The sequence below is a fragment of the Hippocampus bargibanti genome, linkage group LG09 (genome assembly GCF_051943395.1).
Source record: "Hippocampus bargibanti isolate YZ-2025 linkage group LG09, ASM5194339v1, whole genome shotgun sequence".
In the NCBI taxonomy this organism is placed as follows: Eukaryota; Metazoa; Chordata; class Actinopteri; order Syngnathiformes; family Syngnathidae; genus Hippocampus; species Hippocampus bargibanti.
The window spans coordinates 2,471,260-2,495,747 of record NC_142742.1 but is presented as its reverse complement, the minus strand read 5'-3'; the positions used below and the strand labels follow the sequence as shown (position 1 = coordinate 2,495,747).

Sequence of the window (24,488 nt, the reverse complement as noted above, 5' to 3'; positions counted from 1 at the left end):
TTTCTTTGCCCCTTCGATGGAAACTTAAAAACAGACGCAATCTTGATAAATCACAGTGCATATGTTATTTTAATCTATTTCCATTTCCTCCTCCAAGTATCTGCGAAATAGTTTGTAAATGCCATATCTTGCATATTCCTTGAGACAAATTTATTAACTGATCAGGGATATTTTTCACATTTGAAAGACAGTTAATAAATTGGGTTGTAGTGTTTTTACTGTGCTATGAGGTTTGTACATACTACATTTAAAGGACAACCGGCACCATTTTTTGTTTTTGTTTCCCACTGACATCAGAAAAACGTTTTATAGCATCTAAAATACCCAAATCAGGCAGGCTGATATTTTTAGTTAAATGAAAAACACCAATAAAAATGACTTCAAAATGAATCCGGAAATGGCCAGTTTCAGAAGGTTGCTCGAGAATCAAAACAATGGCTTCAGATTCGGAGAAGATGTTTTCTTGTTCTTGTTCTTCTGAAGAGGAAAGCATAAATGTTTGCAATTGATTCTAGGAGTCCTCCCATATCAATTCGAGCCGTCAATGACAGCAATGTAGCACCCAGAAAAAGCAGAAGATTGCGCCCAAGCTCCGTTGGAAATGGGCTGATTTGTCAGCTGGGAATTTGTGTCAGCGAATATCAAATAGTTGTCTTGGTGCAACACACAACGATTCACCATGGCGTTATTTATGTGTTTTCCTTCTAATTTCGCCATCAACACGGATTAACACGAAGTTTTCACTTGATTTCATCCCGCGTGACGAGCCGTCTTGAGCGTATTTGAGATCCTACTTGTGTTCTGTTTGTCCTCACAAAATACATCTAACATAACCGAAAGGCTACACGCTAACTCAAATATCGTCACTTGTGATGCTTTGTAACACTCAATTGTCACTTTTTCCCTCGCCAGTCACATTTGGAAGGAAACATACCTATTAAGGTACAGTGATACCTACCTTGGCTTATGAACTTAATTGGTTCCCAGACAGAGTGTGTAAGGCATAGTGTGTATCCCAAAAATTAATTTCCCATAGGAAACCATTAAAATGAGAATAATCCGTTCCCATGTCCCCATACAACATAATTTTATACTTTTTCTCAGCCTTATAACTATACAAAACATACCTTATTTTATGTAGAATAAATGTGCTATGGTATTATAATTAAAGAAATAAACTGTACTGTATAATAAAGTCGTTTTATTGACCTTTGTGATGGTCGTTGATGCCTTGATGGAATGGAGTGGCCGCTTTCATCAGCATTAAACACTTGATGAGGAACGTAGCCTTCTTCTTTCACCCTCTTGAGGAACGATCCCGTGTAGGTGCTTTCTCTGCGATAATTTTACCTAGTTCCTCATCAATTGTGTTCTGTTTAGCTGGGTTGATAGCTTTTTGCATCAAGTGTACAGATGGCTTGTGCGGGTTATTTGTGGAGCCTGATTGATGGGATATTTTAACCTTGCAGTCTACACTCTGCTTTTGAACTATTAAAGTTGAAACAAGTCCAAATTTCACTGTTTTCTATCAATTTTCTCACTCTCTGTCGTCAACCTGTCTCTTTAATGTTTAACCCCCACTCCCCCTTACTGCTGCGTTCTTGACCAATCACGTGGCTTTAACCGAAGACTGGGGGCGGGGAATACAGGACAAAAAAAGTCGCCTACCATTTCCTTGTTAGGAGAACGGGCTCGTTCAACAATGACACATCACTCATTGTGGCGCTCCGTGTGTATCCCGAAAAATAGTTCTTATGCCGAGGTAAAATTTTCATAAATTTAACGTTCGTAAACCGAAAAGTTCGTAAGTCAAGGGGTTCGTAAACCGAGGTGTCACTGTACTTATTTCAGTTACTGCACCCTCATTGTTCTACTAGTTACCCCCGTAGGATATCCCAAACGCTCAACCGGCTCGCCGTATGCCACGCGGCTACTATCTCCCCCTCCCGATTGGTGATTGACAGCTGCTGAGTGATGAAGACGTTTGTGGTATACATGAGCAGTGTACAGTCCGTGCTTAGAAGAAGACGGTCAGTCCCGCTTCTTGTCGCGCTCCTCACCCGCCGCCGCCCCGACGTCGTCGGCCTGATGTCCAGGGAAGGCGTGTTGATACAAGTGCCTGTGATTGGCCGCTACGTTGTACAGCTTGTGGAGCGCCTGCGTGTAAGTGGACGGCGGGGGGGTTACAAGATGGTCGCGCGGGAAAGTGAAAAGAAAACGTCACGGCGAAAGATGCGTGAGACATTCTTACCTCATTCGTGCTTCCCTGGGAAAGCATCGACGGACGGAAAAAAAAATCATGGTGAGTCAAAAAATGTGTACAATGTTGTAATTTCACCAAGTACTGCTGCCATCTGGTGGCCGTTTAACTGTATTACAAATGCTAGCTATGGGTGAGCACCAATTTTGTGATTTTTGCCTGCCGATCACAGGGCTCACGGTCACACCTAGGGACAATTTGGAGCATCCAATCAGCCTGCCATGGATATTTCTGGGATGTGGGAGGGAACCGGAGTACACGAAGAAAAACCACGCCATAGGTGAGGACGTGAAAGTCATACATTGGGAAGCCAGAGCTGGAATCAAACTCGCGACCTTTTCACTGTGAGGTTGATATGCTAACTACAAGGCCTCCAGGCCAGTCAGACTTTAACTCATTCGCCGTCATTCCCGAATTTATTCGGGAATTGAAAAGTGTGACGTGGAGCGCCATTCCCGAATTTGTTCGGGTTTGGTTTTTTTCTTGCGTGGGTGCCGATTAAGCGCTGGTCAGACCTCTGGCAATGTTTTTCCCTCCCACAAGGGGGCAGCATTCGCCTTTTGTCCATGTTAGCGCTTTGTTACAACTTCAGCTGTTGCTAAAGCGCTATACAAATCAATGTATTTTGTACAGCCGCCCCATTTCAATCTCAGATAACTCCCGACTCATATAATTTAGGAATTAACTCTTTTTTTTCTGATGGAAGAAGTAAGTGTAAGGTTTCTAATGCTGCATTGAATGTTTATGTTGTCCTAAAACTCAATATTCAGTGGGTCCTACAATTTGAGTGACAATGACAAAAACCCTGGCACTGGAATAAGACACATATTGTCTGGCAGTGAATGAGTTAAACGTACATTGTAACCAACCTGATCCCAAAGCGCCCCGGCCACTTGGTCGATGACGGCCCCCAGCTCTCTGTACTCCCCCGAGTATCGTATGTAGGCCCAGGTGCAGAGCGTGATGAGGGCCAGACCTAGGATCATGCTGCACAAACTAGCTACGACGTCCACGCCCACGAATCCCGTCACACCCGCCGCTACGTACATGACGAAGATGACCACAAAGAGGGTGGCGGGCGTACGGGCGGCGTGGAAAATGTTTTTGGAGTCATTGTGCTTGATGTACTGGACGAAGACCTGGTCCACCTCGCTCGCCAGCTGTTCCAGGTAACGCCGACTGAATTCCTCACCGCCCATCTTTTTTACGCCGCGGAATAGCGCTAGAGCCTCATCGCGGATGACAGCGTGTCGCGCCTGCAGTTCACTGGGCGCTAGGAACGGGCGGTCGCCGCCGCACACCTAGTAGGATGACGGTAGCGTTAGCTTAGCGGCGCTAAACGAGGCGAGGCTCCCGGACATACCTCTTCCATTTTCTTGTTATACAGATCCTTCGCCGCGGCAACCGCCGCTAGGTTGTTAGCCTCCGCTGTTGCCTGACACAAAGCAAACGATTAGTTCATGGTCCCTCGTTCGATCCAACCCAGTTCAAGAACCACTGTCCTAAAGGTTTTGGTTTCATGGGGAGTCATCGCCTAACGTTTAAAGGACAACCGACACCATTTTTTTGTTTCCTAACTTACATCAGAAAAACGTTTTATAGCATCTCAAATACCCAAAACACGCAGACTGATATTTTTTGTCAAATGCAAAACAGCATTAAAAATGACTTAAAGTGTCCCAAAACTGCCACAAAATGAGCTCGGAACTAGGGGAGATTCAGAAAGTCCTGCCCCCTTGTTCGTGACGTCACTGTTGGTCACACACTGCCTTGCTCCAGAATCAAAACAATGGCTTCAGAGAGTTCAGATTCGGAAAAAGATGCTTTCTTGTTACTCATCCAGTTATGAATATGATTCAAATAGTTCTGAAGAGGAAAGCATAAATGTTTGCAATCGATTCAAGAAGTCCTTCCGTATCAATTCGAGCCGTCTGGACTCCAATGTAGCGCCCAGAAAATGCACAAGATGGCGCACAAGCTCCGTTGGAAATGGGCTGATTTGTCCGCTGGGAATTGGTGTAAACTTCCACCTTCTTTATGCTTGTTACCGCCATTGGCTGGGACACACAACGATTCACCATTGCATTATTTATGTAGTTTTCCTCCTAATTTCGCAATCAACACGGTGTTTTCAGACGAAAAAAAATAGCCAAAATGCATTGTGTGTCGCTTTCTCGGTCAGGGGGCGTTCCCTCCGTGACGTCACTTTGGGGATCATCATCAACGCGAAAACAAGACTTCCTGAATATTCAGCGCTAGTCTTAAAATGTAAAATATAGCTATATGCGGTGGAATCTTTGTAAAATGCCCTCAGTAGAAGTCATTTGAAGTGATTTTCCAAATTATGGACGCAACTTGTCCGGAGGTGTCGGTTGTCCTTTAAGTGGATCTCCTCGTGACGTCTGCCGTGTTACCTGGAGCATAGATTTGGGATGAGGCAGTTCCTCTCCCTGGTAAATTTTGATGTAAGCCTAGAGCGTAAACACAACAACAACAGCGTTTAGAAGAAAAAAACTAAAAAACCGACAGACATTTTGAAACCTGACAGTATTCCTGACCTTGAAGTACTCGAGCAGTCCTCTGCAGGTGATCTTACTGCCATTGATTTCCTTCACGTCAATGTTTCCAGGACTCAGGAGCCACGGCACCAGAATCTTCAAGTTGCTGATGAACTCGCCGTCAATCTCTGAAATAATCATGAGGCAGTTTCATAAAGTTTGGCAAGATTGCTGATGAGGTGATACTAGGGCGAATGGGGCAATCAGGTCCATTCATAGAACATCATCAGTCAGGACAAAAGAGGTAAGCAGATTAGCTTCAGGGAATAGTCCTCTGCTCACCCCAACCTTAGAGCAGGGACCTATCATAGCAGAGGTCTGGCACCGCCATGTCTGGACATTCGGGATATACAGAGCTACCAGCAAAATTTTAGTTTGCTGACTAAGCTTTTTGGATGAGGAGCCAAACGTCCGACACCTTCAAAGAAGTAGAGATGACAACTGAAGAAATCTTTTCATCGTTTGGCAAGATTAGTCGCCAGGTAGTTCTCCTCTCAGCTTGCGGCTAATGCTAGCTGCTATTTTGCTAACGTGGACCATCAGATGGTGTGACGGACGTTGATGGTTAGATTCAACTAGACAACTCATTGGAGACTCTTTGGGTACCTTTGATCCGTCCGTCAAAGTGCGGATTGGTGGCCACCTTAAGGCCGGGGTGAGGCATCAAGAAGCTGGAGATGTTGGTGAAGCACGAGTGGATGTGTTTGCGTACGTTCTGCAACTCCTCGTGCTGGTTCTCTGAGATCTACGAGCAGGATTTAGAAATGAAGTTCAATTTCAATAATCGCGTCACTTTTAACTCATTTACTGCCAGACGTGCTAAAAATGTGTTTTTTTTTGTCATTGTCACTCAAGTTCCAGGATCCACAGAATATTGAGTTTTAGGACTACATAAAAATTCAAGGCACGGTTAGAAACCTTAGATACTCTTTTTTTCATCAGAACAAAGAGGTAATTGCTAAGTTATATCGGTCTGGAGTTATCTTAACTTGAAATGGGGGCAGCTGTACAAAATACAATAGTCCCAAAATTAGTACAATGTTGTAATTTCACAGAGTATTGCTGCCCTCTGGTGGCCGTTTAACTGTATTGCAAATGCTAGCTTTGGTTGAGCACCAATTTTGTGATTTTTGCCTGCCAATCACATGGCTCACGGTCACACCTAGAGACAATTTGGAGCGTCCAATCAGCCTTGGTTTAGATAGCCAGAGGTCTGACCAGCGCTTTATCGGCACCCCCCGCAAAAAAAAAAAATCAACCCCGCGAACAAATTCGGGAATGGCGCTCCATGTCATTTTTTCAATTCTTGAATAAATTCAGGGGATGGCAGTGAATGAGTTAACAGTTGTCTGGAAAGTCACCGTCTTCACCTACACTGACCTTGAGCCTCTTTTCCAGGAATTTCATACCCCCTTCCTGCCCGTATGGAAACTCATACGGGAAGCTCCAGTCTCGGATGAGGAAAATCATGGACTGGGAATGAGTAAAAGATGAAGGTAAGATTCATAAAGAAACATTTGGAATATTTTACAAATACAAACACAATACTTGGTCATATTTCATGATCAAAAGAAGGCAAAATACCTGAAATGGTTTGAGGAAGGTCTCCTCCATTGCAAGTCTGCCGTACTCCGTGAACAGCTACCGGGTAAAATTATAAGACAGATATGTTTTGATCACATTTATCAATAAATCCATCAATCTGACCCAATTTGTAATTCACTCTGTGGGTTTCTTGTAAAAATCTGTAAAATATTTTCTGGTCCATTAATTTCCATTTAAAAAAATAACCTTATACAGGTAACATCAGAGTTGCGACTGGGTTCCGTTTCGACCAAACGGTTGTAAGTCAAAATGGTCGTAAGTTGAAATCCATTCAAAATGTGGAATAGAGACTCGGTGCTGGACATTCCTCCTCTCTGGTGCCATCACACAGTCGATTGCTGTGAGAGAGTGAGATGCTGGCTGGCTGGCCAAAATTGTCGTACGCGTTGCCGGGCTGCTAGCGCGTTGCGGTGCCAGGCGTAGAATTAAAATGTTTAAAATAGGGTCTGGCGGTCGTGGTCGTAATTACGGGTGGTCGTAAGTTGCACCGGTCATAAGTCGGATGTTACCTGTATTTTGCTCAGAGGGACAAATATCTGCCATGTTCATTGCGGTATAACAAAATACTGCGTTTTCTTAAAATGGAACCCAGGGGAAGGAGATACAATGAAAACAACAAGGGGACTTAAATTGAACTCTGTGGAACGCCATATGACAGTGAGCCAGAACCAAACTCAGAGCAACCAAGGCTAACACAAAAAGTTCCATCTGCCAAATAGGATCCAAACTGATTTGAATGACCTCATGATCTAATCAATAAATAATTATCAAATAATTATTTATAATGATAATTATTAATAATTAATGATTAATTCGCACACTTAAAAAATACACACCCGATGATAAGACCATGAGTGGAATCCTATCTTGAGCCTAATCTGCTGTCTCCGGAACAAATATTGATTCGCCTCACGATCAGATTAATCCAATTCTTTGACCAGAATGTACAAATATCACCTTGAGCCACATGCTGCTTCATCGAGCAAAAACACCATGATCTGAGTCTTTTGAATATGTACCTGCAAATGTTGAAGGTCATCTTCTTGGACGTTCTGGGAGATGTTGTAAACCTGCATTTCATAATAAATAATATTTTTGGGGAGCTTTGAAGGACATTTTTAAAAATACTTTTTAAACAATTACCAGGTAGATGAAGTATTTGATCACCTAACTACTGAGTTATCCGGTATTGTAGTACTAGTACCTGCATGGAGCTGATCATGGTGCTCAAAGCGAACACGGTGGCCGAGTCGCGCAGCGTCGACTGGCTGTCAAAGGTGCCCTGTGTGTCCATCAGCAGCACCGCCACCTGCGTCACCACATACATATTTCGATTTTTACGAGCCAATTATAGTATCAATAGCCGCTAGGTTTTAGCTATATTTAGCTATTTGAGTTGCTTCCGGGTTGAGTGATTATTAGCTCACTCTTAGCTAGCTAGCTAGCCTTCTATCTATTTGAGTTACTTCCGGGTTGAGTGATTATTAGCTCACTCTTAGCTAGCTAGCTAGCTTTCTAGCTATTTGAGTTACTTCCGGGTTGAGTGATTATTAGCTAACTCTTAGTTTTCTGGCTAGCTTTCTATCTATTTGAGTTACTTCCGGGTTGAGTGATTATTAGCTCACTCTTCGCTAGCTAGCTAGCCTTCTATCTATTTGAGTTACTTCCGGGTTGAGTGATTATTAGCTCACTCTTAGCTAGCTTGCTAGCTTTCTAGCTATTTTAGTTACGTCCTGGGTTGAGTGATTATTAGCTAACTCTTAGTTTGCTGGCTAGCTCACTATCTATTTGAGTTACTTCCGGGTTGAGTGATTATTAGCTCACTCTTAGCTAGCGTGCTAGCTTTCTAGCTATTTGAGTTACTTCCTGGGTTGAGTGATTATTAGCTAACTCTTAGCTAGATAGCTAGCTTTCTATCTATTTGAGTTATTTCCGGGTTGAGTGATTATTAGCGAAATATTAGCTAGCTAGCTAGCTAGCTAGCTGTCGATCTATTTGAGTTACTTCCAGGTTGAGTGAACACTGGCGTGTGTGGCTGCCGCTGCTCACCCGCAGATAACTGATTCTGTGACTGTAAAGTGACCTTGAGAGTTTTGAAAGGCGCTTAGAAATGAAATGCATTATTATTATTATTATTATTATTATTATTATTATTATTATTATAGGTGATAAGAGCATAGTGGACAGAGCTAGCACACTACCTGTAGCAAGCTGCATAAGCAAATAATTGTTGTGTCGATTTAAGTGGGTTTTGTCAACCCACAATGGCTAAAAGAGGAGAAGAAATTGATTTGGTTGCAGATATACTGTTAAAGCCATTTTCAAGATGGACTTTTCAAGAATAGATGGTCATCATTCAGGTTGGACAGCTTCGAAGCTAGCAAAAATAGCAAATAATATTAAAATTTTATGAGGTTATCTTGAATACATCCGTTCATAGTAAAAATTAGAACAGTTAAATGACAGTATTTCTTCAAGTCACAAGTTATTTCATGGCCAACAGCACACTCTGGTGGACATGTAATAATATCACACCACAATAACAGCTGATTGATTCAGACCTAGCACTATTGAAGGCCTAGGAGAAACATGCATGGCCTGCCACTGGAATTAATTGTATTTGGATTATAGATTGAGAGTAAACTAAAGTAACTTGAGTACAATTTTGGGCTACTCTACCCTCACAATAGTAAAATCAGACCTTGGTCCCATCGGGACGGTCCACCAGGAAAACCTCGCTCCAAATCTGGATACCGGTCGTCTCCCGCTCTGAGCCGCCCCTCCAGGAAAAGCCGGTCAGGGGTTCGTCGGCCTGGCCCAGCCAGTCGTCAGAGCCCTGGAGTGGACAATAACTTTATTAGTGTACAGAATATCTTTGCACACAATTAGCCTAAAAACATTCCATTTGCTACTCAGCCACAGAAAAACTGATCCTGCGACTAAAGTGACCTTGAGAGTTTTGAAAGGCACTTGTAAATAAAATGGATTATTATTACTCACTAGCTAGTTAGTTATCTATTAGCTATCTAGTTGGCTGTTGCCTATATGGCTGGCTAGCTAGCTAATTGAGTCAGGAAACCTTCGCTATATAGCTATCTATTAGCTATCTAGAATTTTATAAGCTAGCTAGCTCGCTTTCTATCTTTTTGAGTTACTTCCATGTGAGTGAACGCTGGCACGTGTGGCTGCCGCTACTCACCCACAGTAACACTGATCCTGTGACTGTAAAGTGACCTTGATAGTTTTGAAAGGCACTTGTAAATGAAATGGATTATTATTACTAGCTAGCTAGCTATCTATTAGCTATCCAGTTGGCTATCTATTGGCTATATGAGTGGCTAGATAGCTCATTGAGTTAGGAAACATATTAGCTATCTCACATTGTATTAGCTAGCTAGCTTTCTATCTTTTTGAGTTACTTCCATGTGAGTGATTATTAGCTCACTCTTAGCTAGCTAGCTAGCCTTCTATCTATTTGAGTTACTTCTGGGTTGAGTGATGATTAGCTCACTCTTAGCTAGCTAGCTAGCTAGCTTTCTAGCTATTTGAGTTACTTCCGGGTTGAGTGATTATTAGCTAACTCTTAGTTTGCTGGCTAGCTTTCTATCTATTTGAGTTACTTCCGGGTTGAGTGATTATTAGCTCACTCTTAGCTAGCTAGCTAGCTTTCTAGCTATTTGAGTTACTTCCGGGTTGAGTGATTATTAGCTCACTCTGAGTTAGGAAACAGTTAGGAAACATATTAGCTATCTAGCAGTCTAGCATTATATTAGCTATCGAGCTAGCTTTCTATCTTTTTGAGTTACTTCCGGTTGAGTGAACGCTGACGCGTGTGGCTGCCGCTACTCACCCACAGAAAAACTGATCCTGTGACTGTAAAGTGACCTTGAGAGTTTTGAAAGCCGCTGAGAAATCAAATGCATTATTCTAAAAACCGTTTTCGTATGCATATCACATTTGCGAAATAGGAATAAAAAGCCAAATACACCCATTTTGGCTCCATCTCAAGGGGCGGCCATTTTATCTCGCATTGCCACTGACATCACAGTGAGCCGTGACGATCGCAAGCTAAGCCCTTAGTCACGCTGACACACAAAACGAACATGAGACTGGCCACGTTTTTAGCCAGGATACCTACGTGGTTGTACATGTAGCGTAGCATGAAGTCCATCAGGAAAGATTTGCCCTTACGGAAGGCCCCCGCCACTGAAATAGCCACCACTTCACGGTCGCGCACCTCCTCGGCTAGCAGAATGCGACTCAGCGCCGCCTCGTCCAGCTCAAAGGTGTGATCGTCCTTCACCAACAGCACCTGAATGGGCCGCGAACGCCCATCCGACTCTTCGTCCTCTGAGCTCCAATCATATACATTTTTGTCGCCAAGGGACCCTGAAAAAAATTCAAAAGGAGTTCTTATTTTGCAACTGGTTTGTTGACGTCATGTTGCTCACTTGAGATAGCTAGCTAGCAAGCTATTTACTGTCTATTAGCTTTCTGGCTGGCTAGCAATCTAGTTATCTATCTATTAGTTATCTAATAGCTAGCTAACTTTCTACCTATTTGAGTTATTCAACTATAGCTAACTATCTATGAAAATAGCTAACTATCTATGAAAATCCTACTGGACCCTCCGCACCCTGCCCACCACCTTTTCCAGCTACTCTCTTCAGGCAGGCGCTACTTGAACTCTTTCAACAGTAGCCCAAATGGAACTGTAAAGTGCCACTTCGCAATTTTTTTAATGATGATACTAGTGCAGCGTGTTCTACCGGAAACAAATTCCTTGTGTGTTCTACATACTTGGCAATAAAGATGATTCTGATTCTGATGAGGTATCTATTAGCTAGCTAGCTAACTTTCTATCTATGTGAGTTACTTCCAGGTTGAGTGAACGCTGGCGCATGTGGCTGCCGCTGCTCACCTACAGAAAAACTGATCCGGTGACTGTAAAGTGACCTTGAGAGTTTTGAAAGGTGCTTATAAATGAAATGTATCATCATTATTATTATTATTATTATTATTATTGCTAACGGATGCTTTGACAAGAATGAGTCACTAGAATGGCGACAGGACACTAACGTTAGCATTAAGCTAACACGTGTTGACACTACCTTCCGTTGTTAAGAATTGGCTTTATTATGAAGTTAGTCATGCCACGTTTTTGTCTGCGGATCGCCGATGCGTATGTGGAACTGTCGCGGCTTGGAATTGAAGCGGATTTACACGGGGACGGCAGATGTGAGACAATCTCTTTTCGTCAACGGATGCTGCAGCAAGTGCTAAAGATTAAATACTGTGACGTTTGTGTTGTGTCACAGTATTTATTTATGTATTTATTTATTTATGTATTTATTTATTTTGACTTCAAGATGGCGCCGCAAAAGTGGCTGCCTTCAATAATAATCATCCATTTCATTTTGAAGCGCCTTTCAAAAGTCTCACTTTACAGTCACAGGATACATGTTCTTGTGGGTGAGCAGCGGCAGCCACACGCGCCAGCGTTCACTCAACCCGGAAGTAACTCAAATAGATAGAAAGCTAGCTAAGAGTGAGCTAATAATCACTCAACCCGGAAATAACTCTGATAGAAAGCTAGCTAGCTAAGAGTGAGCTAATAATCACTCAACCCGGAAGTAACTCAAATAGATAGAAAGCTAGCTTTCTAGCTAAGAGTGAGCTCATAATCACTCAACCCGGAAGTAACTCAAAGAGATAGAAAGCTAGCTATAGAGTTATCTCATAATCACTCAACCCGGAAGTAACTCAAATAGATAGAAAGCTAGCTTTCTAGCTAAGAGTGAGCTAATAATCACTCAACCCGGAAGTAACTCAATGAGATAGAAAGCTAGCTAGCTGGCTAAAAGTGAGCTAATAATCACTCAACCCGGAAGTAACTCAATTAGCTAGAAAGCTGGCTAAAACCTAGCGGCTATGGATACTATAATTGGCTCGTAAAAAACGAAATGTGTATGTGGTGACGCCAATAGATAGCTAATAGGTAGCTATATAACGAATAGATAGCCAGCTAGATAGCTATATAGTTCATCGATAGCTACCTAGATAGCCAGCTAGATAGCAAATAGATAGCAAATAGCTAGCTAGCTAAATAAATCAAGAAATATTCAACCTAAATGCAGATTTTTTTCCCCTTTAGTCATTCATTTAACATCGATTTTAAACGGCAGACGATAGCATAATTGCTAACGAGATGTTAGTGTTAGTTTTGCTGCTAACAAGTAACAAAAAAAAAAACATTTACACTCAAAATTCTTTTCATTACTTTACAGCAGCCCCTGTATTTTGTTTTTGCTGCTGTGAAATGTGCATTTCTCCACTGTGAGACAAATAAAGGCTCATCTAATTTAATCTATGTGTGTGTATTTAAAAAAAATGTTTTAGCATCATATTTTCACTTATAAATATAGAACATCAAAATGTCTGCAAGAATGCCTCGCCCAGGCGTTGCCATCACTGCTGCATCTTTATCCTAACCGGACACTAATCCAACTGCTTTATTACTTCTCACAGGCAAAAACAGATAATATATTATTTATCACGCAACGGGCCTATTGAAGGTGACATCTTGCCATTTCACGATGCACCATTACATCATTTCAACACTGAAACAAAGCCTCCCATGTAGTCTTTGGCTACAATTAGCTATCATTTCCCAACCTTTTTGTCCTTTACCATCTTAAAGTTTGCCATTAAAAAAAAATCGTTTGATATGGCGTAAAAAAACAAACCACACGCACTGTTATATCAAGCAGGAGGCCCGAGTTGTTAACACCCATGAAAAAAAAATGCTAATTAAAAAATAGATAGTGGCACGTACACTCACCCCAGCTGTCTCTGTCTTTGCGGTGTTTAGCCATCGCGAGCCGCCCCCCACCACCCTAAATCTGTCCAATAATGACGATAAATATCGACAATAACGTCTCCTCTCTCTGTGTTGTTGTGTCCGCGAATGCAGCAGCTTGTATCCTGCGTACAGGGGCGGCAGGGAGGAGGATGCGCCTTAAGAGAGCAACACCGCAGAAATTGCAGGACGACGACGACGACGATGAGGAGGATGGATGATGGCGCTTGGGGACTTGTGAGTGTGAGGTGCATAAATGCCACTAGGGGGCGCGTCTGTCTCGGAATGAAAATGCGAACAAAATTATTTGCGAAATATCATATGTAGATATCCTGGTTACGTGTATGACATCATGCCAACATCATAATGAGAAATTATTGTCATTCTGATTATTTTATTTTATATCCGGAACGAGGACTATTCGTACGAGTGACTATTCAAGTAGATTTTGAACAGAACACCATCGAATAGTCATTTTTACGTGGTGTTCTTGGATGCATCAGCAGGTTTTGGGTCAGCGCCTGCTGCTGTTCACCCTTTCTACCGTTAGATGGCGGTAAACCAAGATGAAAGTCAGAATACACGGTGCCTTTGGTAACCGTCGTAATTATGTAAAATTAATACTGTAACAGGAGCAATACTTTCAGACACTCCAGTATTCCACTTTTACTTGTAAGATGTCATACACACAATTCACTGAAACATTCTCAAGATTTATCACCCATTGATTTAGTTGTAAGCACATCAAATACTGTATTGTAATAGTACCAATCGCGCGAGAATGACGAATTTGATTTATTTTACGAGATTTTCCTCAACGCACCACCAGGATCCAGAAATTTACGGAGATTAAGAGTAGCAGACTGTTGTTGTTTTTAATACAATTCGTGTATCGAACTAACACGTGGAATCGTTAGTTTTATTCGTGTTTTGAGGTTCGTTGCCATTATTGGGAGTACAACTCCCTTCTCGGAAGCTGTCAACCGAGCAAGGAGGATGGCATGTCCCAAAGAAGTTGGTGGCGACGACTACTGCTGAACGAGGTCGCTGCTTCCCCGCAGGAGAGCCACTGAGAGCCGCCTTAACTTTGCCAACGTCTCGATAGCAAAAAAAAGGGGGGGGAGACGGCCGGTTGAAAGATTCTCCCTTTCGCCGTATTATTCGACACTAAAAGTGTCAAATGGACATTTGAAGAAAAAATGCACGGCCGATTCGTCCACGCGAACGGTAAGCAGGAGAGCAGCCGAAGTTCGGAGAAACTAGCCGTTAGCATTTAGCCGGAATGCTAACTCCCCCTCCAGTTTCACCGTTCGAAGAAATGGTGGACCTGGACTCGATTATTTCTTGGAGTCATTGCTGTCAAACTATTGTTACGGACCAGGGGCATTTTAACAGTCTTAAAATACCAATTGGTTAACTTATTAACTTCATAGTTAACCACCCAAACAAATTTAACAAGGTATGTTTTAATTCATTTTCACTATATGCGTTTTCCGCACAATTCCAGCTATTAGCCTGCACCTCAATGAAACTGGTATGCAGTGTGAAAGTTCATGAAATTGCATTACATTTGATTTCATGTTATTGTTATTCCGTTTTAAGGTAAACAACGGCTGTTGCTTGATGGTTATTTCTTTTTGTGATTAAATGCACTAAGATGTTTTTCATATTGTAGTAGTTTTAAAAACTCCAACCCTGTCCTCTATTCATCTTCATTACCACACATTACCAATCATACTTCATCACTTCCTTTCTTTCATCAATTCCGCACCTTTTATAATCCTTTTTTCCCTGGTTCCTTCTTTCCTTCCTCTTATACGATCCCCTTTTAACTACCCCCAACACACATAATTTTAATTTTTCCCTTTTATCTATTAATCTTTGAATCTTCTTATCTCTTCACGCTGCCCACATTTTCTTCCCTCTACTTTCTTCCCAAGTACACCCCCTTTCTTTATCTTTCTTTATCTCCTTCATGTAATAAAATAAAATACCCTGATGTCATACGATGATCATTGCCAATTGAGGTCAACATCAAATATGCTGTATTTTCCACATCAGAGTTTGAAGAAGTCACAAATAAACACATCTCTTCCCATTTCCAGGCCATGGAGCAGTCGGAAGGACCAACTGACTAAACCAGGCACTCATCGGCTTGTTCGGCGTCTTCAACAAATAGCCCGCATCGGCTTTCTTCATCCTCCGAGCCACCATGGACATCTTTCCCCGGCCCAGCGGTGAGATCCAGCGGAGAAACCCCCAGCATGACTTTGAGCTCATCCAGCGGGTGGGAAGCGGCACTTATGGGGATGTCTACAAGGTATATACGCACACACACAAAACAATATATATTGTAGAATGGTTGTTACTTTTTTTTAAGATGAAATCCTACGTATTATCATGGAAAACAGCTTGCACGTTGCCAGTTTTATTGTTGTCGTGGAATTTACATTGACTTGACTTGTGCCGGATTAGAGGCGTTGTCCCGTCTTGACCTCAATCCGGAGGCCCAACATGCACACAATAAAAACTGCTTTGTGACATTCCATTTTTTTTCCATCAGTATTTATTCTTTTTTTAAATTTCTGCTAGTCATAATTCTCCTCCCCACCCAAAAAAATGCACATTCAACTTAAAGACGCATTCAACTTAAAGCACGGCAATGTGTGAATATTGTCCCATTATCTTTCAGGCCCGCAACATCCAAACCGGAGAGCTGACCGCGGTCAAGATCATCAAGCTGGAAGCGGGTAAGAACACGCTTGTGTTTCCCGACGCTGGCAAAGTCGTAGACGCCATTTCAGATGATGTCACTGAGCCTCACAGAGATGAAATGGTTACAAAGAAGGGAAAAGTTTCAACCTGTTGAGATTATGACATAATAATGAGAATATTATACAGTAAAAATAATACATTTGATTTATAAGCGCCTTTCAAAACTCTCAAGGTCACTTTTCAGTCACAGAAGTTTTCTCAAGTTCACTCAACCCTGAAGCAAATAGATAGAAAGCTAGCAAACTAATAGATAGCCAATAGATAGCCAGTTAGACAACTAGTTATATAACTAATAAATAGCCAGCCAGATAGCGAGCTAGCCGGCCAGTTAGCTAATAGATAGCAAATAGATGGCTAATAGAAAGCCAATAGAAAGCTAATAGATAGCAAATAGATCGCCAGCTAAATGAACTCTAGCATATGAAAAAAACAAACTTATTACACGATTACGTTACTTATTAGATGACTTTAAATGTGTGTTAATAATTGTATATACAGAAAAGTCTCGTTATATCGATATTCAAGGGAGTCCGAAAAAATATTGATATAACAGGGACTATCGATATATCCGACTCTGTTTGCATGTAATTTTCTCAGTGCGTGCATAGAAATAGTATCGATATAACCGGGACTATCGATATATCCGATATCGATATAACGAGACTTTACTGTATGTAAATACAGGTAACATCCGACTTACGACCAGCTTGACTTACAACCACCCGTACTTACGACCATGACCATGACCCTATTTTTAATTTATTTTAATTCTCCCCTGACTAGCCAGCATCTCACTCTCGCACAGCAATCCACCGTGTGATGGCACCAGAGGGGGCAGTTTGCGTGTCATTTAGCCTCTGCGTCTCTATTTAACATTTTGAGTGGATTTCAACTTACGACCATTTCAATTTACGACCGTTTGGTGGGAACGGAACTCGGTCGTAAGTGGGATGTTACCTGTATATATACTCAAACTCATTCACTGCTGTTTATTTTGTTACATGAAGATCAAATTTGGTAGTCAGCTCCCGTAAGTCCCAAAAAAATACCTTGCAGTGTTTTGTAAAGTCATTATGCAGTTTTCACCACCGAGCTAGCGTTGGTTTTTGTTCCGGTTTTTCACAATTGACAACAACAAAAAAATCAACCAGTTTCACATTTGTAGTAGCAGGACTATTCACAATTATAAACATCTGTGGAAAAATGAAGACGTTTAAGAAAGCTAGCTTTGATCATTTTTGTCCTTCAGATATGGGCTTTATTCGATTTCCTAATAGTGTGTGGAATTGTCCATGTACTAATCCACTCTTTGTCCCCACCTAAATTTACCCTTAGCAACAAATAGCTCGACAACCTGAAACCATGGCTTGAAAACCCAAAATGCACATGAAAACAACCCCCCCCCTTCCCCCAAATCCCCTCCCAGGTAATCTAATAATTCAAAATATCCAATTCTCCCTCATTTTAAAAGCCTCATCCGCCTTCCGAAAACACCCCAGAGTCACTTCTGCGGTCGTCTGAGCGCATTTGCGATCTCAAAACTGGTCCAACCGGCATGCCAAACGCTGGCAGCGACTCGGGAACACAAAGGCGCGGTCTGGCCCTCTGGGCCAAGGGATCATCTGAAGGTCTTCTCTCACTTGTTTTGACACTGCGTGCCTTTTGTTCGGAAGGATTTACTCATTCCCGACCTTCTAATCACGAGAGTCGACTTCTCAATAGTCTTTTTTTTTAATGTATTTAATGTCCCATCAATTAAAATAGTGATTGGATGGAAACAATTATTTCATGATATTCAACCGCTCTGGGTCCTAAAGCTAGCGATGCTAGGCTAGCTAGAAGAATGTGGCCGACAATTCGTCATAATGTGAATTATTTTATCGCTTTATTGTGACAATGTATGTTATGTCGTGGAATGTGTCACAATTGAACACTGGCGAGCCGTGCATGTCACTCCTAGGCCTTCAGTTGTGCTACTTCTGAATCAATACACAGCTGCGAGTTTTGTGTGATTTACTCCACATCCACTAGAGGGTGCCGTTGGCCAGGAAATAACTTGTGACTTTGAAGACACTTAAGAACTACTGTCCAAATTTTTACTACGAATGCGTGGATTCATGATAACCTCATAAAATTGCAACATTATTTGCTATTTTTGCTAGCTTCGGAGCTGTCCAACCTTCTTTCATAATGATGTCCATCTATTCTTGAAAAGTCCGTTTTGAAAATAATAATAATAATAAAAATACATTTAATTTGTAAGCGCCTTTCAAAACTCAAGTTCACTTTACAGTCACACGATCAGTTTTTCTGTAGGTGAGCAGTAGCAGCCACACGCGCCAGCGTTCACTCAACCCTGAAGTAATTCAAATAGAATAGTAAGACAAATTACATCGACACAAAAATATATTTGCTCATGCAGCTTGCTACAGATACAGTGTGCTAGCTCTGGCCAGTATGCTCTTGTCACTAGCGGCTAGTCATACTATGGCTAGTGACTAGTCAATGATGTGACTAGCAAATCATAGTTTTCGATAACTGACGTTTCCAGTGTCTTCCAGCAGGCCTTGAGTTGACAATTCAAACTCTGATTGGTTAGAGCAACCATTTGATTGACACATTTGATGCGACGGGGCCCACAGAACTAATTGCGAAGGCGTCCAGGTAGATATCTTACCCTGGTAACAAATGCTGGCTGAAATATGATTGGTTAAATGCTTAAATATGAAAACACACATCCGAAAGCAGCGCAACAGATATTTTTAGATATTTTAGGTCAGCTTTGCAGGCCCTGATGGCCCACCACTGCAATTGAAGTAGATCAATTTTGGTGTCTACAGCAAAAACAAATAATTTTGCGAACCTTAACCTCATCGGCAAACTCCCAAATAACAACTCGTTGTGTGAGCGTGTATGAGTGGCTGCTTTTCCTTTTTTCGCAGCTCTGAGTCACATCCCTGAAATTAGCCTTTTCCCAAATATTTGTGGCCGCTCTGCTGCTGACTCGTATGTTACTGTCAACACACGCACAAAGCCAAGGAAATCGCAGTGGCTTTCTCATGACCATCACGGATCTGCAGTCCGTGACAAAAACATCAGGCGTCAAAAGACCAAACAATGTGTTAAAATGTGTCCAGTCCGGTGCCAGGGTTTTTGTCATTGTCACTTGAATTCCAAAACCCACAGAATATTTAAAATTTTAAGATTACATCAACATTCATTACAGTGTTAGAAACCTTAGAAATTTTTTTTTTTGTTAATCCTTAAGTTATATGGGTCTGGAGTTATATGAGCTTGAAATGAGGGTGGCTGTTCAAAATACAATGCAATACATCCATATTGGTTTATATAGCGCTTTAACAACACCTTAAGATAGAACAAAGCGCTAACATCGAAAAAAGGGAAATGCTGCTCCCTTGTGGAAAAGAAGAAACATTGCCAGAGGCCATGGCCAGCACTTCATTGGCACAAGCATAAGAAAAACAAAACTCAAACACATTTTCAATTGATTGATTTCAATGAATAAATTTGTTCGTAGCAGTGAATGAGTTAAACTCTTCCAGGGAACATCCGACTTACGACCGAGTTCTGTTCCGACCAAACGGTTGCAAGTCAAAATGGTCGTAAGTCGAAATCCATTCATAATGCGTTGCCGGCCAGCTAGCGTGTTGCGTTGCCAGGCGTATAATTAAAAAAAATAAAATAGGGTCTGGAGGTCGTGGTAGTAAGTACAGGTGGTCATAAGTCGAGCCGGTCGTAAGTTCCCTGTATTTTGTTTTATGAGATGCTACGCAAATCAAATTTTCCCATGTATAATTTTTGAACTAAATTGATTAATTGGTTATCAATATTTTATTGTAGAAAATCAGCACTGGCCTTAAAGGACAACCGACACATTTTTTTTTGTCTGTGTTATCAGAAAAACATTTTATAGCATCTAAAATACCCAAAACACGCAGGCCGATATTTTTAGTCAAATGCAAAACACCAATAAAAATGACTTAAAGTGTCCCAAAACTGCCACAAGCTCTGTTGGAAATGGGCTGATTTGTCCGCTGGGAATTTGTGTCAACTTACACCTTCTTTATGCGTCTTACCGCCATCGGCTGTGACACACACCGATTCACCATCGGGTTATTTATGTAGTTTTCCTTCTAATTTCGCCATCAACACGGTGTTCAGTTCTTCAGACGAAAAAAAGTACCCAAAATGCATCGTGTGTCGCTTTCTCGATCAGGGGCGTTCCCTCCGTGACGTCACTTAGAGAATCGTCATCCACTCGAAAACAATACTTGATGAATATTCAGCGCGGGTCTTAAAAGGTAAAATATAGCTATATGCGGTGGAATCTTTGTAAAATGCGCTCAGTAGAAGTCATTTGAAGTGATTTTGCAAATTATGGACGCAACTTGTCCAGAGGTGTCGGTTGATGAAACCCAATCTTGGCTCCAAAAAAGTCCCTTGTCACAAAAACACATTTTTAACTAAGCAGAGATTCCAATTTGGTATCCTAATGCGTTTTCCGTGCCGTTACGTTCCAGGGGACGACTTTTCCATCATCCAGCAGGAAATCTTCATGGTGAAGGAATGCATGCACCACAACATCGTGGCCTACTTTGGGAGCTACCTCTGGTGAGAGCGCCGCCAAAACCCGACATGTCGAGCTTTTCAAAGTGCCTTTAACTGCTAAATCACATGCTAATTCCTGAATCACAATATGGCTAAGACTGCCAGAGGCAGTCCAGCCATGGCCAGCGCTTTATCGGCACCTAAGCATGAAAAACCAAAGACCGAAAAAAAATTGAGAATGGCGCTCTACGTTATATTTCCAATACAGTAAAGTCTCGTTATATCGATATCGGATATATCGATAGTCCCGGTTATATCGATACTATTTCTATGCACGCACGGAGAAAATTACATGCAAACAGGGTTGGATATATCGATAGTCCCGGTTATATCGATATTTTTTCGGACTCCCTTGAATATCGATATAACGAGACTTTACTGTATTTCCAATTCTCGAAAAAATTCGGAAATGGCAGCGAATGAGTTACGTTTTTTTTTTTTTTTTAACGACGACAAGCTGTAGAAATGAATCTGTATCACATTAAGCAAATATAGAAGTCGTACAGGCTAGGCTAATATATGCTAAAATCAACTCAGAAACAATTTCAATGGACGCTGACTGTACATCAGAGGTTTTTCCCCTACTAACCGCTGACTAGCGGTTTTGCGTTCACTCGAACAACGTCACAAAATTCCTCCAAAACAAGCGTGATGAAAACAATAGGTCGCTAAATCCTAAAGAAGACCAACAAATAACTATTTTTGAAATGCTTTATTCGTGTTTGCGTACATGTATGAATCTAACTGTTTTTTTCCTGTGCTTTTTCTCAGTCGGGAAAAGCTATGGATATGCATGGAGTACTGCGGTGGTGGATCCCTGCAGGACATTTATCATGGTGACCCCCTTCCACATTTTTTTAAATTAATATTATATCCACACTATTTACATTCTCTTTTCTATACCGCACTCACACTATCATCCCTTGCGTGTTACAGTGACGGGTCCTCTGTCGGAGACGCAGATTGCATATGTCTGCCGAGAGACTTTACAGGTGATTTGCTGAAACTCTGAAAATCAATATCTAAAATTTGCTTTGAGAATGATAACTGATGGTCTCCATTTCCCTTTTACAGGGTTTGGGATACTTGCACATGAAAGGCAAGATGCACCGTGACATTAAGGTACATAAAACACTCTGAGCTAGCTAGCTAGCTAGCTTTCTATCTATTTGAGATACTTCCGGGTTGAGTGAACGCTGGCGCGTGTGGCTGCCGCTGCTCACCTGCAGAAGAATTGATCCTGTGACTGTAGTGACCTTGAGAGTTTTGAAAGGCGCTTAGAAATGAAATGTGTTATTATTATTATTATTATTATTATTATTATTATTATTATTATTATTATAAAACCAGTTATTTAAGCCTTTTAAGCGAACCTGTTGCCTGATAACATATAATAAGCTTTTTTTCCTGTCTTATTTGCTATAAAAAGAGTGGAAAAACTATCTATCTAGCTAGCTATTAGCTATATAACTATCTAAGTGGCTAGCTATCTGTTGGCTGTCTACTAGCTATTTACTAGCTGGTTAGCTAGCTTTCTATCTATTTAATAGACAACTAATAGATAGCTACCTAGCTAACTTGATCTATTTGAGTTACTTTGGGGTTCAGTGAATGCTGGCGTGTGTGGCTGCCGCTGCTCACCTACAGAAAAGTTGATCACGTGAATGTAAAGTGACCTTGAGAGTTTTGAAAGGCGCTTATAAATGAAATGTATTATTATTATAAAAACTACGACGACGCCTCATAACAATACTGTGGAGACCTTTGAACTGCCTTTATTCACAAAAACAAACTTGAATGCAACGCTAATTTCGGAAAAGAAGAAGAGGCTAGCTAGCTATCTGGCTGGCTTTTAGCTATATAGCTACAAATCAAACCTCCGAAGATGGAGGACACTGATTCGCTGTGGCGGCCCCTGAAAGGAAAAGCCGAAAAGAAGAAGCTATCTATTAGCTATCTAACTAGCTATCTGTTATCTATCTATTAGCTAGCTAGCTTTCTATTTATTTGAGTTACTTCTGGGTTGAGTGAACACTGGCGCATGTGGCTGCCGCTGCTCACCAACAGGAAAACTTATCCAGTGACTGGAAAGTGACCTTGAGAGTTTTGAAGGGCGCTGATAAATGAAATGTCTTATTGTTTTTATATACACACGTAGAATGTGACATGACATGGGGACCTTCTAAACCTGGTGTGTGTTTTTTGGTCGTGTGTTTTCAGGGTGCCAACATACTTCTGACGAACGACGGCGACGTCAAGTTGGGTAAGTGGCTCCTGTGTGTCCTCATTCCTCAGCTCTTTTTGTAGCTGGTTTTGCAACCTGAAAAACTCCTGTGTGTGTGTTTGTATGACTAGTCTCGTGAGGACCAGTAATATTTTATACCATACGTAGTTAGGACATTTTTGACAAGTGAGGACCTTTTGGCCGGTCCTCACAAGTTTTGCATTCTAAAGGCTTCTAGAAGGTCTACATATGCATCTGTTAAAGTTTCAGCGAGGTCCTCACAAATTCACCCAAACTGATTTTTTTTTTTTGGGGTGTGTATTTTCATTTCACTCGGATACACACACATTTTACTCACTGTGTGTTTATGTGTTTGTGTGCGCGCGCGTGGTTAATGAGAGGGAAAACGTTCATACCACAAAAAGTAAAACGATATTTTAACCAAATTCACGACAGGAACGAGGACTTTGAATGTACCCATTCAGAAACCTCACTCCTGCTGTTATTTCAGTTTCCAGTCCACTTTTTATTTCTTTATTTTTAAACAAATTGAAGTGGGAAATGGAGTGACATTTAGTGTTCAAATGTAACACTTCTTCTCTAAACTTATCAGCAACAATGGTCCTCACTCCTGTTTTAATAATAATAATAATAATAATAATACATTTCATTTATAAGCGCCTTTCTAAACTCTCACAAGCATTCACTCAACCCGGAATAATTCGAATAGATAGAAAGCTAGCTAATACCTAAGTAATAGATAGCCAGCTAGATAGCTATTTAGGTAGCTAGCTAGCTAATAGAGAACTAATAGATAGCCAGCTAGATAGCTAGCTACCTAATTAGCTAAATAGCTAATATATAGCAGCAACATAGCCAGCTAGCCAACCAGATAGCTCATAGACAGCAAATAGCTAATAGATAGCTAGCCAGGTAGCCAGCCAGATAATGTGATGTGTTGTGCGTTGTATTTATTTATTTATTTGCATGTTTATTTTATTTATGTATTTATTTTGTCTGTGTGTACAGCTGACTTTGGTGTCGCGGCAAAAATAACAGCCACCATCGCCAAGAGAAAGTCCTTCATCGGGACGCCTTACTGGTGAGTGCGTCCTCACTTAGACTTTTTGGACAAGCAGCATTAAAAACTCCGGTCATCTACTCTCCCTTTCTTGACGCTGTGCAGGATGGCCCCAGAGGTGGCGGCCGTGGAGAAGAACGGTGGCTACAACCAACTGTGCGACATCTGGGCAGTGGGCATCACGTCCATCGAGCTGGCTGAGTTGCAGCCCCCCATGTTTGATCTGCACCCTATGAGGTAAACGGTGGGATGTTAATTTCCTTCTTCGGGTTGCAAACTGTACACTAAATAGTCGCGGTAGTATTTAGTCGTGCGTGTGCGTCCATTGTGTGTGCTTCTGCTTTTGTGACACCCTTTTTCTTGACCCATTTCCATAAATATTGCTATCCATTGGCTGTCTAGATGGCTATATATTAGCTATCTAGCTAGCTCTTAGCTAGCTAGCTATTAGCTGTATATTAGCTAGCTTTCTATCTATTTGTGTTACGTCCGGGTTG

General features: G+C 41.5%; 2 protein-coding genes across 9 annotated transcripts in view; one reads left to right on the top strand and one right to left on the bottom strand.

The window, feature by feature from the left end:
- Positions 1 to 747: 747 nt before the first annotated feature.
- atl1 (atlastin GTPase 1) lies at positions 748 to 13,514 on the bottom strand. 4 transcript variants are annotated; one of them, XM_089005013.1, is made up of 14 exons: positions 13,259 to 13,514; positions 10,562 to 10,812; positions 9,125 to 9,259; positions 7,628 to 7,732; positions 7,443 to 7,493; positions 6,403 to 6,459; positions 6,199 to 6,291; positions 5,425 to 5,563; positions 4,819 to 4,946; positions 4,675 to 4,731; positions 3,624 to 3,695; positions 3,118 to 3,561; positions 2,252 to 2,266; positions 748 to 2,157 (listed from the first exon to the last, which is right to left on the bottom strand). In XM_089005013.1, exons 1-14 carry the CDS (start codon positions 13,296 to 13,298, stop codon positions 2,032 to 2,034), a joined length of 1,713 nt encoding a protein of 570 aa, XP_088861139.1. In that variant the 5' UTR covers positions 13,299 to 13,514; the 3' UTR covers positions 748 to 2,031. The 4 variants fall into 4 exon arrangements, with proteins under 4 accessions (XP_088861139.1, XP_088861142.1, XP_088861141.1 ...); XM_089005016.1 differs by having other exon boundaries at positions 3,130 to 3,561; XM_089005015.1 differs by having other exon boundaries at positions 13,265 to 13,514.
- Positions 13,515 to 14,102: 588 nt separating this feature from the next.
- map4k5 (mitogen-activated protein kinase kinase kinase kinase 5) overlaps positions 14,103 to 24,488 on the top strand; it is a 33,591-nt gene continuing 23,205 nt past the window's right edge. For 4 of the 5 annotated variants that reach the window (XR_016115984.1, XM_089004341.1, XM_089004340.1 and 1 more), the window contains exons 1-10: positions 14,103 to 14,509; positions 15,388 to 15,602; positions 15,975 to 16,032; positions 20,599 to 20,689; positions 21,458 to 21,522; positions 21,623 to 21,678; positions 21,761 to 21,808; positions 22,907 to 22,949; positions 23,940 to 24,012; positions 24,097 to 24,228. Coding sequence is in view for 4 of the 5 variants with exons in the window: in XM_089004341.1 (XP_088860467.1) it covers positions 15,495 to 15,602; positions 15,975 to 16,032; positions 20,599 to 20,689; positions 21,458 to 21,522; positions 21,623 to 21,678; positions 21,761 to 21,808; positions 22,907 to 22,949; positions 23,940 to 24,012; positions 24,097 to 24,228 (674 nt within the window). In the remaining variant the exon portion in view is untranslated. The remainder of the gene's footprint in view (positions 14,510 to 15,387; positions 15,603 to 15,974; positions 16,033 to 20,598; positions 20,690 to 21,457; positions 21,523 to 21,622; positions 21,679 to 21,760; positions 21,809 to 22,906; positions 22,950 to 23,939; positions 24,013 to 24,096; positions 24,229 to 24,488) is intronic. The other variant, XM_089004342.1, reaches the window with a different exon arrangement.